Source organism: Meleagris gallopavo, chromosome 22 (assembly GCF_905368555.1).
Source record: "Meleagris gallopavo chromosome 22, MGAL_WU_HG_1.1, whole genome shotgun sequence".
Lineage (NCBI taxonomy): Eukaryota > Metazoa > Chordata > Aves > Galliformes > Phasianidae > Meleagris > Meleagris gallopavo.
The window spans coordinates 13,203,082-13,216,696 of record NC_139425.1 but is presented as its reverse complement, the minus strand read 5'-3'; the positions used below and the strand labels follow the sequence as shown (position 1 = coordinate 13,216,696).

The window sequence follows — 13,615 nt, the reverse complement described above, 5'->3', positions numbered from 1 at the left end:
CTCCTCCTTACACACAGCCCCAACTGCTGAAGCTGATGGCAGTTACATCAGAGCATTCAGCAGCATCACAGCAGCAGGCAATGGGACCCACACGTACATGTTGTACAGCACTCTAATACTACAGGGCACTAAAAAACCCTTTGCTTTGTCTTTTTTTTTTTTTTTAAACCCTTTCCTACAACATTGTGAAGTCTCTAAAAGATGAAAGACAGCCATGTAACCAAATCTTGTGTGTTTTATGAGCCCTTCCCCATGTCTGGAACTGGAATAAAAGCAAAGGCAGAACTGAATACCTGAGAGAGAGAAGGAAGCTCTTCCTGCTCAGATTTTTAATTCGCAATGATACCTGAGCTGTTATTTCCTCAAGTCAAATAGAAACTTCTGTCGCCTCCTGAAAGGTCATTTGGGTGACAGGAGACATCAGTTTCTCCTAACAATATCAGTTTCTCTTCTTGGAATTTGAGCAGCGAGGCTGAAGGTTCTCCATGTGGAGATGCAGGTGGCCAGGAGGGCTCCCAGCCACGGACCTGAAGCTGCAGAGTCTTCCTGCTGGGGATATAAGTGCACTTATAGACATCAGAGCATCACATTGCAGAGAGGATGACAGACCATACAAGCACAAGTAAATAACCCAAAGGTCAGAAATACACATTACACGCAAAACGTGTCTAAGAAGAGGCACATTTGGGCATGCTTCCATAGGTGATGGAAGGTGACTCAAAACCCCCCAGCAGAAGGTACTTTCCATTGCAGTCAGATAACAGCAATAGAGAGCTCTGCCAAAATGACTGGGGAATACTTTGATGGCAATTTTTTAATTGCAAAGCTGACGTGTTCTGTACACATTTGGTCTTCCCTCCAGAGCCCACAGAACGAGCGGCGGGCTGGTTCCTCATTTCTTCCCATCCCATCCCTCAGGAACGCTCCCCAGTGCCCCCCAGCACCACCCATACATGGGACAGATGGGTGCCAAGATTGAGCAGGAATGTGCCATTTTGGTGCAAATGATACTTGAAGTGTTTATCAAAACCACGTAACACTGGTCACACGGACAGAGGACCACATCCAGGTGCTGCTGGTTTATTGGCACAGCTCAGCGCCGTGTCTCTCTGTGGATACAGTGCAGGAGCACACAGGTAACCCCACAACTAAAGGTGGTGAAGGCCAAATGGGTGATCTTCCTGCTGCGTGCTTCTGCCTCACGCAAGCAGAGAGCAAGCACATTTAGCAAGCACTGCAGGCAAGCAACCTCTGCCCATGTGATGCCTGGGGCTGGTTTTAAGAAGCAGCAACGTGGAGTAATGGCTGTGACAGAAAACAAGTTTGGAAGGGCAGAAAGAGCAGAGGGCTGCTCACCTGGAAACGCATGCACACCACAGCTTGGTTAGCTGTTAGCTGCTAACATTCATGCTGTTAGCTCAATTTCTTTATGCAGTCAGAGACACTCTGGGAGCCGTAACACCCTGTGATTCTCTCTTGGGATCCCGCAAGCAGACTGCTTAAAAAGGACAGAGTTTGTAGAGCCAAAATAACAGTGAGCGTGTGGAAGGAACATACCGTGGCCTATTTAGTTGTACATTTTGCTCTCGGGGGCAGCTCAGTGCAATGCAATGTAAGCATCACCCACTGTGTGCAGTGTGAGCTGTGCTCCCAGCCAGCAGCCCGGTTTGCTCGCTCCGTGCAGAGCCCATCTTGGTGCTTACCAGGCAGGGCATGGAGATCCTGAGGCAACAGGAACAAAACCCATCAAAATATTTTCTCCTGGAAAGAGACAAGTTGCTACAGAGCTCTGTGGCTGTGGCAGAACTCTGGATATGCAATTTATTTACCATGTGTCTGAAAGCAAGCTCCACAAGAGACACTTGTTATGAATTACCATCTTCTCTCAAGGGACAGATCTGTTGATAACATGAAGAATGTATTAAATGAACTTTGGAGATTAAAACAATCTGCTTATCCCAGCTCCAGAGCACAAAGACCATTACTGTCAAACAAAACAGAAAACTGAAAATTGCTCCCAATTCAGCCTTGCTTATCACTTCTATTTTTGGGAGGTGGAGGGCAGAACTCTGGATTGTTCACTTAAACATAATGCAATCAGCTGAACAATGCTGAAGAAGCACCACTAAGCTTTGTCTATTCATTCACACTATTTGTTATCTTTCCTGTTTACCTCAGCCACACACAGGAGCAAAATGAAGGCTAATCTTTACAATATGACAAATCTGCTGCTTTCCCATGTTAGAGGTAAACGTCTCTTCTTTTTTGAAACTGAACTGCAGATAAAAGAAGTGTGCGACATTAAGTGTGACATGAGATTGAAGATGAGATTCCTGGATGTTTGCTGCTGCATCCCCTGAGCACAGGTCTGCTGGCCAAGTGCAAACCCAGATTAAGTGCAACTCCAACCAGCAGCTTTGTGAAAATCTCATTTTCTATCATTCTTGCACTGTACTGCAATTCTGCAACTGCAAAACAGGTACAGGCCAAAACCAATCATCAGGGAGTCAAAAATTATCAGTTTATGTTAAATTATGAGATGGTAATTCTGCTTTGTAGGATATCGACAGTAGAAAACTGTACTTTCTAAGTGAATGCTTACATCTTTGCTTTCCGAAACTTATAAAAGTGGTTTCTGAAGTATTTTTACCACCTGTACCCAGAAAGAGTTAAAAGTAGGGAACTTTAACAGGAGGGATGCCATCAAGGAGAACAGACTGCACTCTGCATTTATCTGGATCGCTAGCACCACCTATAGTTGATACAAAATACTTAATGCAGGAAACCCTGCCCAGGAATTCAGACGAATCCAGCAGTGAAGGAAAACCAACCTTTTGCTAGTGCTTACAGCAACTGCTGGACCAGGGCACAGCAACTGTCCCCAGCCCGATGGTTTAAATCATGCATGTACATGTGCTTATGCCTGGGACAGGTTCACAGCAAAGAACTGCTGCTGAGCCACGCATTTCAGTTCAAATACAGCACAGGGCTAGGAAAGAAATCTTTGTACCTCTAATTAAGCGTTCATGAATCATCTCCCTCTAACTGATGTGTGGTCTACGCTGGCACCTGTAAGTGGAAGGACACTGCCAGGCAGTTCACGTCAGAGATCAGAAGACCAAAAACGTTGATTATTTGGAAAGTATTTTTCCTCTGTTCTAAAAGAACATGAATTTTGAAAGAAGGATTAGGCAGGCAGAATGGATCTCCAAAAATACTATTTCCCATCAATAATGAAGACAGCATTACTGGAAAGTTCAAGTTTAAGCAACCTCAGAACAAAAAACACATTTTCTAGAACAACCTCTACTTGCAACTTATGATGGAATTTTCCTATCTGTATGGTAGAGCTGAAAGCCTTCGCTGTACACCAAGTCCGTAACCCACAGAGGGAGGCAGGGAGCACCCCCCCACACACAGAATAAAGGTTGGAAAACAAAACAAAAAAGCAAAAAACTCAAACAAGACCAAATCAGAAAGTGGCCCTAATTATATGATCTCTGTAAGTTCCCCAAGCACATTTCTAACATAAAGCAATCACTCAGTGTCTTCCACTAGCAAATACCATAAGATTTTACTTGACTTTGATTCCCCAAGAGGGAACCTCAGAGCTAGTTTTGATAACAGCCTCTCTCCAGCCTTCATGCATTTAACAACTGTCCTTGGGACACTGCCTGGCTGTAAAACCATCCTTCATTTCTGCAGACCCTGGGACCCATAGAGCTGACTGTTTTCCCAAGCTGAGAGTCTGTTTTCAGCTGGATAATTCTGCAGTGATGGTATCACTGGCTACAAGAACACTTGTCAAATAGGACTAATGTTGTGTAACACAAAATACAGCCCAGCATTCATTCTAGATATGCACATCATTTAATGGGAAATTACTATCTTGTGATGCAATGCTGGAGTTGCAAACCTTGGATAAGTATCTTTTTATTTTGTGTTTTAATTGAATGAATTCACTTTCTTCCTTTTTCCCCTTTAGCTTGAAAAGAACAGTGCCAAACTGGAAGGGACTGCTTCCACCCATGCAGCTTCAACATATACCACCAAATAAAAACAAAACTTAAGCAGCATTTGTAAAAAATATATTTGTGGTTGTTCTGTTTAAAACACAGGTAACTCTGACACAGATCATTGTACCACACGTAATATTTGCAGCAGTGATCTCACTGACAAATTTAGCAATTCCTGATGAGCAGACAAAATTCTTTTGCCTTCTAAAAACAATTAACTTGGTCTTCTGCATAAGAACTTCCAAATCAAGCATCACATGCTACCAGCTTCTACTGATACTAAGGAATAGGTCACATAACCTACACTAGGCCTGCATTAGCCCTGGTTGGAGACATTTCTTACAGATCAGCTACCAGCCACATCCACCCAGTGCAACACAGCATGCGATTGAAACAGGCCTCACTTGGAAACACACTTTGGAGTGGCTCAGCTCATCTGTTTCCTGCATCTTTTTGTGTATACAGGAAAGAAGTCTGATATGAAGATAATTCATCATAAGGTGATGTTTTCTTACTTTAGCCAGCACAATATGAGAATCACCTTCAGGGAAGCTTACTGTGAAATAATGCAACACATTTTACAAAGGACACATCCTTCTATTTCAGTAGAGGCGTACGAATACACGCACCTCTCTTCCACATACGAGATGTATGTTTCCAGGTACAGACAAGTGAGATATGTGAGTATTTGGCTTTACAGGACAAGTCCTATATTCACTTACACCCTATGCATTTCTGCTGAAATTCGCTTCGTTGCTAATCTGGTATGGAGTCTGCTGGACACAGTAAAGCTGTATGGGCTCCACTCTGAATGATGGAGTAGGTCTGCTTAGGGGCTTCTGTGTGAGAGGAAGAAGAGAAAATGGGAGGAGGCGGCGCTGAAGTGGACACTGTAATGCTCTGACCTCCATCACTAACCACAGTCACTTCTGTTGCTCCTTCTTGTATCAAAGCATTAAGGCCTTCTAAGTCAGCACAGCTGATTCCAGAGCTGGTGATGAAAGCTTGGTTTGCCGAAGCCTCGTGGCCGCTGACAGCGGCAGCAGGAATCAGAGTCTGATGCAAAGCAGTTCCATCGCTTTGGTCATGGGTTGTGAGAAGAACTGCTGGCTGGGCCACAGGCCCTGCTTCACTCTGAGAGATGGGAGGCGGCGGCGGGGCCAACAAGCTGACCTGGCCCAGAAGCTGCAGGCGGCTGTTGGCAGAGAGCTCCTCCTGGCCCTGGCCGACTAACGCAGGGGGCACAACGTTCACTGACGCAGCCTGAACTATGCTGTTAGTCTGAGGGACCTGGTGCCCCACGATGATCTTGACCCTTCCCTCATTATACGGAGAAACCTGAGCAGCCTGAATCGGGACCTGGAGGTGACTGACGGTAATCGGGGCGCTGGCCTGTCGACTGGGATCCATCTGGAGCTGCAGAACAGCCAGCTCGTTATTTTTAGATCCACTGTACATACTGTGCTGCTTCTTGTGACTCCTAAGAGAATCTTCTCGGACAAAGGAAGCGTCACACAGATCGCACTTAAATGCCTTCTTGGCATCTAATTTGGCAACTTGCCTGGAGCCGCCTTGCTTTGGCCTGTCTCCTTCCTTCTTCTCCGCAGTTTGCTTCTTGGTCTTGACTTTGTCTCCATGAGCTTTCCTCACGTGAGTCGTCAGGTTACTCCGCTGCTTGGTATCAAAGCTGCAGAACTCGCACTTGAAGGGACGATCTTTGCAGTGAATTCGCTCGTGCACTTTCAGAGCCGCCTTGTTGGAGCAGGAGTAGTTGCACTCTGAGCACTTCACCGGCTGCTCGGGCTGATGAGTTCTTATGTGGTGCCGAAGGCTTGTTTTGTTTCCACACTGAAACTCACACTCTGGACACTTGAGAGTATTCTCCATGCTGTGTTTTATACGAATGTGTGATTTCAGGTTTCCTTTCATAGCACACCGAACCTCGCAGTACTCACATTTGTAAGGCTTCTCACCAGAATGCACACGCATGTGCCTTTTCAAGTCCGAGTTGATTTTAAATTTAGCAGGACACATCTGACATTGGAAAGGAGCATCTCCTGTCAACAAGGAACACATTTCAGATTACAGATGAGACACAGAGATCCATTTTTCTCCTTGAGACCAAGGCTACGGTGAAATATGTACAGTTGATTTGTTCTAAATATCTGTAACTTTCCAATATATTTTCAAGACACAGGGAATGTTAAGAGCACAGGATTTATCACCTGGACTGGCATATTTGTGAGCAGACTCTCGAGAGAATGCCTGCCCACACTTATTTTTATTTGTATTTCAGATAATCTCCACTTTTAGTTTGTTTTGCTTTGTAAAATTCTTCAGTGTACTGCACAAAGCAACTGAAGTTTCTCATTTGGCCTCCTTTAGCAACAGTGCCTCAATTAGCATTGAAAAACATCATTTGAAATAAACACTGTAACAGCTGCTGTATTTTTGAAGTCTAAGAACATGAGCACATGCATACCTCGGGCCTGAAGTACAAGATCTCCAGTGAGACTTCTGGGTTGGCTTTGAGCCCAGGTAAGTTTCAGCCTACTACAGAAACAGGATAGTACTGAAATCTTATGTCCATGATATAGGAAAGTGTATGGACAACATCAGGAGATTGCAGCACAACTGTGCTACAACAGTGATACAGAAACGGGGGATATCACAGACACAAGAAGCTGAAAAAGAGAAATGGGAAACTACTGTGGACTACTACTAAGTATGTGGTATTTGCATCACAGCTAATAATCTTCCACAGGTTCAAGAAAACCTAATATCAGCTTGTATCCATGCAAACAAACAAAATATTCGTAACATCATAGTTTTTATGAGAGTAATCCTGACCCCAAACCTATTTAGTTGAAAGTTTGGCCAAATTCTTAACTGCAAAAGCATGAAAAAAATTAGCAATGATCAGCAGGATTGTTAGCAGCCTGGCCGTGTCAATACCTACACAACCAACCACACGCACTGCCTGGATCCAACCTGCTGCTGGGCAACCTCCTGATTTGCAGAGCCACACAACACGTGTGGCCAAACTAAGCTGTACATCACTGATCAGAATGCAGTCAACTCCAGAGGAAAGAACACTTATGGTTACTGTGAAGAGTAAATAAACCCAAAGCAAGTACCCCAATCCTACTGAATAACACCCCTCACCTTTTTCTTTACTTGAAATACGTGGTTTTCTACACAATTCAAGCATAAAGTTTTCTGGCATAATTTTGAAAAAGTGAGTAATTGTATTACTGGGTGCTAAGATGTGCTTGGTGGAGGGAGGAGGAAAACAGTGTTTGGTTCAAGTGTTCTTCCCTACCAATCAAACTGCAAATAGCTAATTTAAGTTAATTTTTTATAGAGCTTGTGATAGCTGTATAATCTTGCACAATTTGCTTTTCTAGCTACATGTCAGTGTTAGCTGCATATTTTTCACAGCAGAGTTGGCCACAACTTGATAATTCCTGCATCTGTTTAATAATTTAGGTACATGGTGTATTATCTGTATTATAGAGATTTTGTTCAGGAATTTTATTCACTGCTCATCTAATTTATTTTACAGTCTCAGCTGCATACTCAGCTACTGAATTCTTATCTGCATCACTGATGAAAGCACAGTATATATTCAGTGAGTTAATTCACACACTGGGCAGCATAACATTCAGTACAATTATTAATTTGTTTTCTTATATCGCAGAGCATATTTGTTCTTTTAATTTAAAGAGTGGTCATCAGTCATTACATCAGTTTCTTTACATTTCTGTTCATAAGCCAACAGAACAAATAAAAAGACTGATCCTGTAATTATTAAGACTTTTTCTACTGAAATTAACAGGAATCTGCTCTTTAGATGACCAGTTCACTAAGTGATGCCATGCAGATGATCCAACTCTGAGCAACATAAATGACACTCACCTTCTACAGAATGCACTCCTTACTACAATAAAATTAGTTATTCTAGATACCTGCCTTACTTTTCCCCTAAACTTGGCTGTGTAACAGCTTTGTAACCTAATAAGGATGAAATTATTACTTTCTGAATTCTTGCATTTCCTTTTAGTTGATCAAAAAAGGTCTTTCTATAAAACAATCAAACAACCAGATAGGATAAAGCTTCAGAGAAATGGCAGAGGCAACCAAACTGAAGCCTTGACTTGAATCATTTGTTTGCTTAAGAAGCAATGGATTGACTTGCCAAAAAGAAGAAACAGCCTGAAATTCCAGTATTTAACACCCCAAGAGAATCACGAGCCTTCAGATGCTCTCCCACAGCCAAGTTCAGAGCAGTCCTGTTCATGTGCACAAACATGTACACACACACATTCTTACATCACACCCAGGAAATGCAAAGCCACATTCTCTAGCTACTGAGGTAACTAACTTAGGAGTTCACTTCCCATAAAACCCCATACTATAACTGACCATCATGTTTTCATGTGCAGTGACAGAACGAAGGAAACTTGTAAAGCAGCTGCCTGACAGTCCTGCCTGTTCCATCACAGCAGATTTGTGAAGTATAAAAGATTCTTTTCTGCTAGAGACAGATTGGTTTAACCCTCCCCTCCTTCACAATACACCCAGGATTTATTTCTTTTATCTACTCAAAATAAATCCCATCTTTCACACAACTGAACTAATGTTGTTTAGTACTTGAATTCAGAATCAGATGCAAGATAGGTTCAAAGCTAATCTAGTAATCTTTGAAACATAACCACCTTGCAGCTAAAATTCACAGAACTAATCAAATACATAAAAGACAATAAAGAAACTAAAACCTGGATTAGGTGAAAAACAACATACAGAGAGAAGTGTACAAAGAGAACTGTACAGCAAATCTCTCATAGGAACAACCACTAAATGTGAAATCTGATGAAAAAGAAGCAGACAAATGGGTTAAGTATAAGATGATACAATGTCTATAAGCCTGGAAGCCAAAGCTTTTTATCCACAGAGTGAATACTATGTAGGAAGAACACAGTCCCAGCTGATCACACTCCACTGTTAATTTCTATCATCCTGCACACGTAAGGTACCATGAAGAAAGGTCAAAAAAAGGTGCAACTTAAATTGTTAATTACTAGCAAGTTTGCTGATGAAAGAAATGAATCTATGCAGGTAAAGCTTCCACTGATGTAAGTGGCTGAACTGCAATTTTAAAGTTCAAAAATAATTTCAGTATTTCTTATATGGTGGGCCAGACTTGAGAGACACAGATAAGACCCTTGATGCTCCCAAGGATCTAATTATTTACTGATCCATTAAGTTCTATCAAATTAAGAACACCTTAATAAGCAGTTCCAAAATGAAAAGAACAACTACCAAGAGCCAGACCTGTCTTCCAATTGCTTCCATATATTTTCAGGAGAGCTGACTTGTCCCACTAGATTATGTCCCAAGAAATTCACAGCAGCCTGATGCCTCTGTGCTTCTGAGAATTCAAACAGGCACTTCCTGGCACCTTGATGAGACCTGCCTGCCTTTTAAAAACCATCCCACTGGCTTCCAAACTTGTACAGACATGAATTTTGGTATAAGCTTACCTGTGTGGGATCTGAGATGTACGGTTAGCTGGCTAGAGTTGCGGCTTGCATAAGGGCAGATCTGGCACTTAAAGGGACGCTCGTTGGAATGGATGCGCTGGTGCTTGTTGAGACTGCTGCTGTCAGCAGCTGCATAGTCACAGTGCTTACATTTGTAAGGCTTCACCCCAGTATGAGACCTCATGTGCATCTTCAGCTTATCTTTGCGACTGAAACATTTGCTGCAAACATCACACTTGTGGGGCTTGTCTCCTGCAACAAACAGAACATCAAAACATGAAGAATTTTTGCATCATAAGTATGCTACTGAAAAACAAACCCCACTAACAAACACTTCCAACCAGCAATACAATTAGTTTTCAAAAACTAGATATAGGATTTCTATTGTCTGCTAAGGCTTCAGAAGGCTCTCAGGAACTTTCTCCCTGTGTAATCAATTAATATAGGGATGTTATAATTAAGAAATATACAGGAAAGTTAGGCTAACTGCGTTATCACACTAAAGAAGAACGGACAGAAAGCTTACCCTTGTCCTGGGCTCGCTGAGAAAACTCCAAGAGGAGTGATCTTCAAAAGAGATCCTTCCCCACTGGCAGTCAGCTCTTAAATGGGTCTAGGAGAGGTGCAGCCAGGCTCCACCCCTTCCCATAGCACAGGAGAATTGCCTTCACCTGTGCTCCCAGCACTGACTCATTGCTCACCTCAGGTGATCAATCAGAGGTTCAGGCTGTGATTCAGCAGTTCCCATAGACTCCCTTTACAACTTTGAGATCAGTGTTTTGAAGGAAGGCAGGCAAACCACTGAAATAACCTTTTGATATTGGGAACAAAATAGGTTTACATACCACCTGATAAACACATGGCCTGCATCTCAGAGTTTAACTATGCCATATCTACAGTGTTCATGCCTCATAGCTGCTCACAGCTGTGAGCACTAGGCCCACGGCTTACCAAAAAGGGGCCATTCCTCAGTCAATAAGAGCTACAATTCTAGAACGTACAGAAGTGTATATTTTAGCCAATTTATCTATAGGTATGTCATTTTGGTAAGAAGCCAAGAAGAGAAAACCAACAAGTAGTAAAATAAAGCAACCATACAGACCTGTGTGTGTTCGCAGATGACGTTCCATGTCCTTCATACCATAGGAAGTCTTGAACTGGCAACCTGACAGTGGTAAGATTAATGAATGCACACCATTAAATTCATGGAAAAATCTAACAAAATACTAACAACGAACTACTGTATTCTGTATTTTGTTTGTTCCTCAAGAGCATTTTTGGTGGGCAGCTGCTTCCTGCATCACTTGTGTAGTAAAAGCAAATAAACAAACCAACAAATCTATCATTACTTACACAGTCAAAATGTGAGCAAAAATGTGGCAAGACCGTCCTTACGTTGTGATGGCTGCAGGCCTAGGCCAGTGTCTAGGTACAAGCCTGCTGAAGCACCACCAGAATACATCACAGTTCAGGACCAAAGCCTAGGACGTGTGAAATCAATAGCAGAACTACTACTGCTATCACTGGCAGTATACGCACAATGTAGTCCACATCTTACCTGGATACCAGCAGTTCAGTTTCTTCTGTGTAAGCGAGGAAGCTGACTTTCTTGAACGTGCTTTCGGTGGTGTGGGGACAATAGCAGCAGCTGGAGGCTCACTGCTCTCACTGGGCAGGTACGTTTGATAGCCATGCTCAAAAACAAACTCTGGTGCAGAAACTAAACATGCAAAATGGTTCAATTTGATAACATTAACTTGTCCAAGCAGTAGAATCTTTCCAATTATTTTCTAATCTTATTAATTACGGGCACTCATTAATTACAGCCATGCCACTTTGTATTGTTTTTATTCTAGTAAAATTTCTCGTCAAGACTTCTTATAAGTAGATTGGTGAGGGAAAGGAGACAGGCTTATCTCTTCCTTGCTATCCTGCTATCAGCTGAGTTTTCTTCAGAGAGAAAACTCTGCTCAACCTTTTATCACCCCAAGTAGGCCCACTTGTTTCCCTTTCTGAATCTTATCTGGCTGCTCTGTTAAGTGTTCTGTGTCTTCTGCTGACTGTCCAGCTCTTTCATTAATAAAGGTCTGTTTCTTTTTTCCAACACTGGCTGTGCTACAGCCCAAAGGAGAAAAAAGAAAGCAAATTATTTACATGGCTAATGTTGTCAAAAAGCATCGTGCAAATAAAAAAAAAAGTTCAGCCTCTTTCTGAACTGTATTGCTTTCAGCTGTTACTCCTAACAGGTAAAACTTTGTCAGCCCAGGCACCAGCTCTTAAGTCAATTAAATGCTATACCCCAAAAGAGCAGAAGGATAGCACTCACTTTAAAGATGAGTAAAGAGGAAGCAGAAAAGTGATTCAACCAAAATCCACGCTGAGTGGATTCCTGGAAGTGAGCTCTGAATTCAGTTTGCTTCACTGCTCTTCCAGATTCTCTGTGCTAATCTGTCTCTGCAGCTTAAAAGATCTGGATTTCAGTAAGTAACTACGTACAGAAGGACAAACCTTCATCCATGGGAGGAAATGCTAGTTTTACTTAGACGTCTGCAGGACCGGGGCTTCCCTTCAGCCTCTGCAAAGGCAGGAATTTTGAGCTGTTTTTCCCGCCTATCAGCCGTGGGAGCAGAGGTAGGAACGCAGGCCTGGGTTGGAGCCTGACTGCAATTCCCAGCCTGCTGCTCGCCACCAGCACTACTGAAGGACCCGAAGCGCACAGCGATCTGATCGCTCTTCTTAAGTGCTGTTTTAATTAGCTCGCACAAAACGCTTACATAACAATCGGGCACGAGCCGTTCTAATTGAAATTTCGGCTAACAAACGAAGCCCGCTGCCGTCACACCGGCACCAAGAAGGTCGCACACCGCTCGTTTTTCTTCCTCTGCTCAGGTGACCGCAACGCCTCCCGCGTCCCCAAACGCGGCCCAAAAGTGACAGCGCTACCTGTGATGGTTTGCGTCTCCGAGGTGATGGTTCTGGTCGTGGTTTGCGCCGAAGGCACCGTCTCCTCGGACACGAACTGCACGGTGCTGGTGGCCCCGGCCGCCGCGCCGCTCAGCTGGCAGCCGCTCTGCTTGTGGGCCACGAAGGCGTCGAGGTTATTGAACTGCTGCTTGCAGAGGCCGCAGATGTGGATGTCCGGAGTGAGCTCCACCAGCACCGTGGTGCCTCCTGGAACTGGAAGCACAGCGGCAGGACCGGCAGCTCAGGCCGAGCCGACGGCAGCCGGTTCCGCTCGCCCCGAGCTCGCGGGGTGCTGCGGCCGCACGGCCCGAGGGGCGGAGCCGCGCGGGGACGCGGCGAGCGGCACCCATGGCCGGGTATGCCCGCCGTGGGCCCCGGGACGCCGCGGGGATCCCGCCCGGCCCCACCGCTCGGAGCCGCCCGCCCGGCGCTCCTCGCGCCGCTCACCCAGATTCCCGGGTTCCCCCCCAGCCAGGTTCCCGGGCTCCGCTCCCGCCCGTTTCTTGCCTACTCAGGTTTCGGGGCCCGCCCGGACCCACGCTCCGCTCGGCTTCCGCCGCGCGGGCCCCGGAGCGCGCATAGCCGGCGGCGCGCGGCGGCACTTACACTGCACGGGGCCGGGGAAGGCCGGCGCCGCCCCCCCGCCGCCCGGGTTCATGGCGGCACGGCCCGGCCCGGCACGCCGCCTCCGCCGGCCGCGCGGCGCTTATCGCCGGCGGGGTGTCCGCCCCCCCGCCTCCGGGCGGCCGAGCGGGGGCGGATGTGGAGGAGCCGAGCATGCTCAGTGGCGGCCGCTGTCGGTCCCTGCCGCTGCCGTGCGCTCTGCCGCCGGGGTGGGTGGCCGTGCGGGCGCAGTGCACGTAGCGGCCCCGCCTGCCGCCCGGCGCCGCTCCCGAGTTCGGGCCTCGATCTGAGCCGCGTGCCGGTGCGCCCTGAGCTCGGCCGCTCCTCTCGCCTTTCCCTGCAGACCGTTTTCGAACTTTGTTAGCCGTCCTTCGGACACCTCCGATAGGTTTCTGTCTTTGTATTGCGGTGCACAGAACTGCAGGCGTTCCTCGAGGTGCAGCATCAGCTGCCAGCAGGATCACGTGC

General features: G+C 45.4%; 1 protein-coding gene across 2 annotated transcripts; it reads right to left on the bottom strand.

Moving 5' to 3' along the window:
* Positions 1-4,071: 4,071 nt before the first annotated feature.
* Positions 4,072-13,334, bottom strand: ZFP64 (ZFP64 zinc finger protein). 2 transcript variants are annotated; one of them, XM_085242055.1, is made up of 7 exons: positions 12,971-13,329; positions 12,503-12,736; positions 12,068-12,134; positions 11,118-11,279; positions 10,662-10,724; positions 9,560-9,811; positions 4,072-6,073 (listed from the first exon to the last, which is right to left on the bottom strand). In XM_085242055.1, the coding sequence occupies exons 3-7, from the start codon at positions 12,075-12,077 to the stop codon at positions 4,773-4,775; spliced, it is 1,788 nt and encodes a 595-aa protein (XP_085098181.1). In that variant the 5' UTR covers positions 12,078-12,134; positions 12,503-12,736; positions 12,971-13,329; the 3' UTR covers positions 4,072-4,772. The 2 variants fall into 2 exon arrangements, with proteins under 2 accessions (XP_085098181.1, XP_085098180.1); XM_085242054.1 differs by lacking the exon at positions 12,068-12,134 and having other exon boundaries at positions 13,130-13,334.
* Between the last annotated feature and the right edge of the window lie 281 nt (positions 13,335-13,615).

Bases quoted from the DNA above. Each gene is read 5' to 3' on its own strand.
- ZFP64 (XM_085242054.1), bottom strand. From the start codon at position 13,181: ATGAACCCGGGCGGCGGGGGGGCGGCGCCGGCCTTCCCCGGCCCCGTG. The intron at 12,737-13,129 runs GTAAGTGCCGCC...CTGTGCTTCCAG, and splicing joins CTTCCCCGGCCCCGTGCAGT to TTCCAGGAGGCACCACGGTG. The intron at 9,812-10,661 runs GTCTGTATGGTT...TGTTTGTTGCAG, and splicing joins TCATCTGCGAACACACACAG to GAGACAAGCCCCACAAGTGT.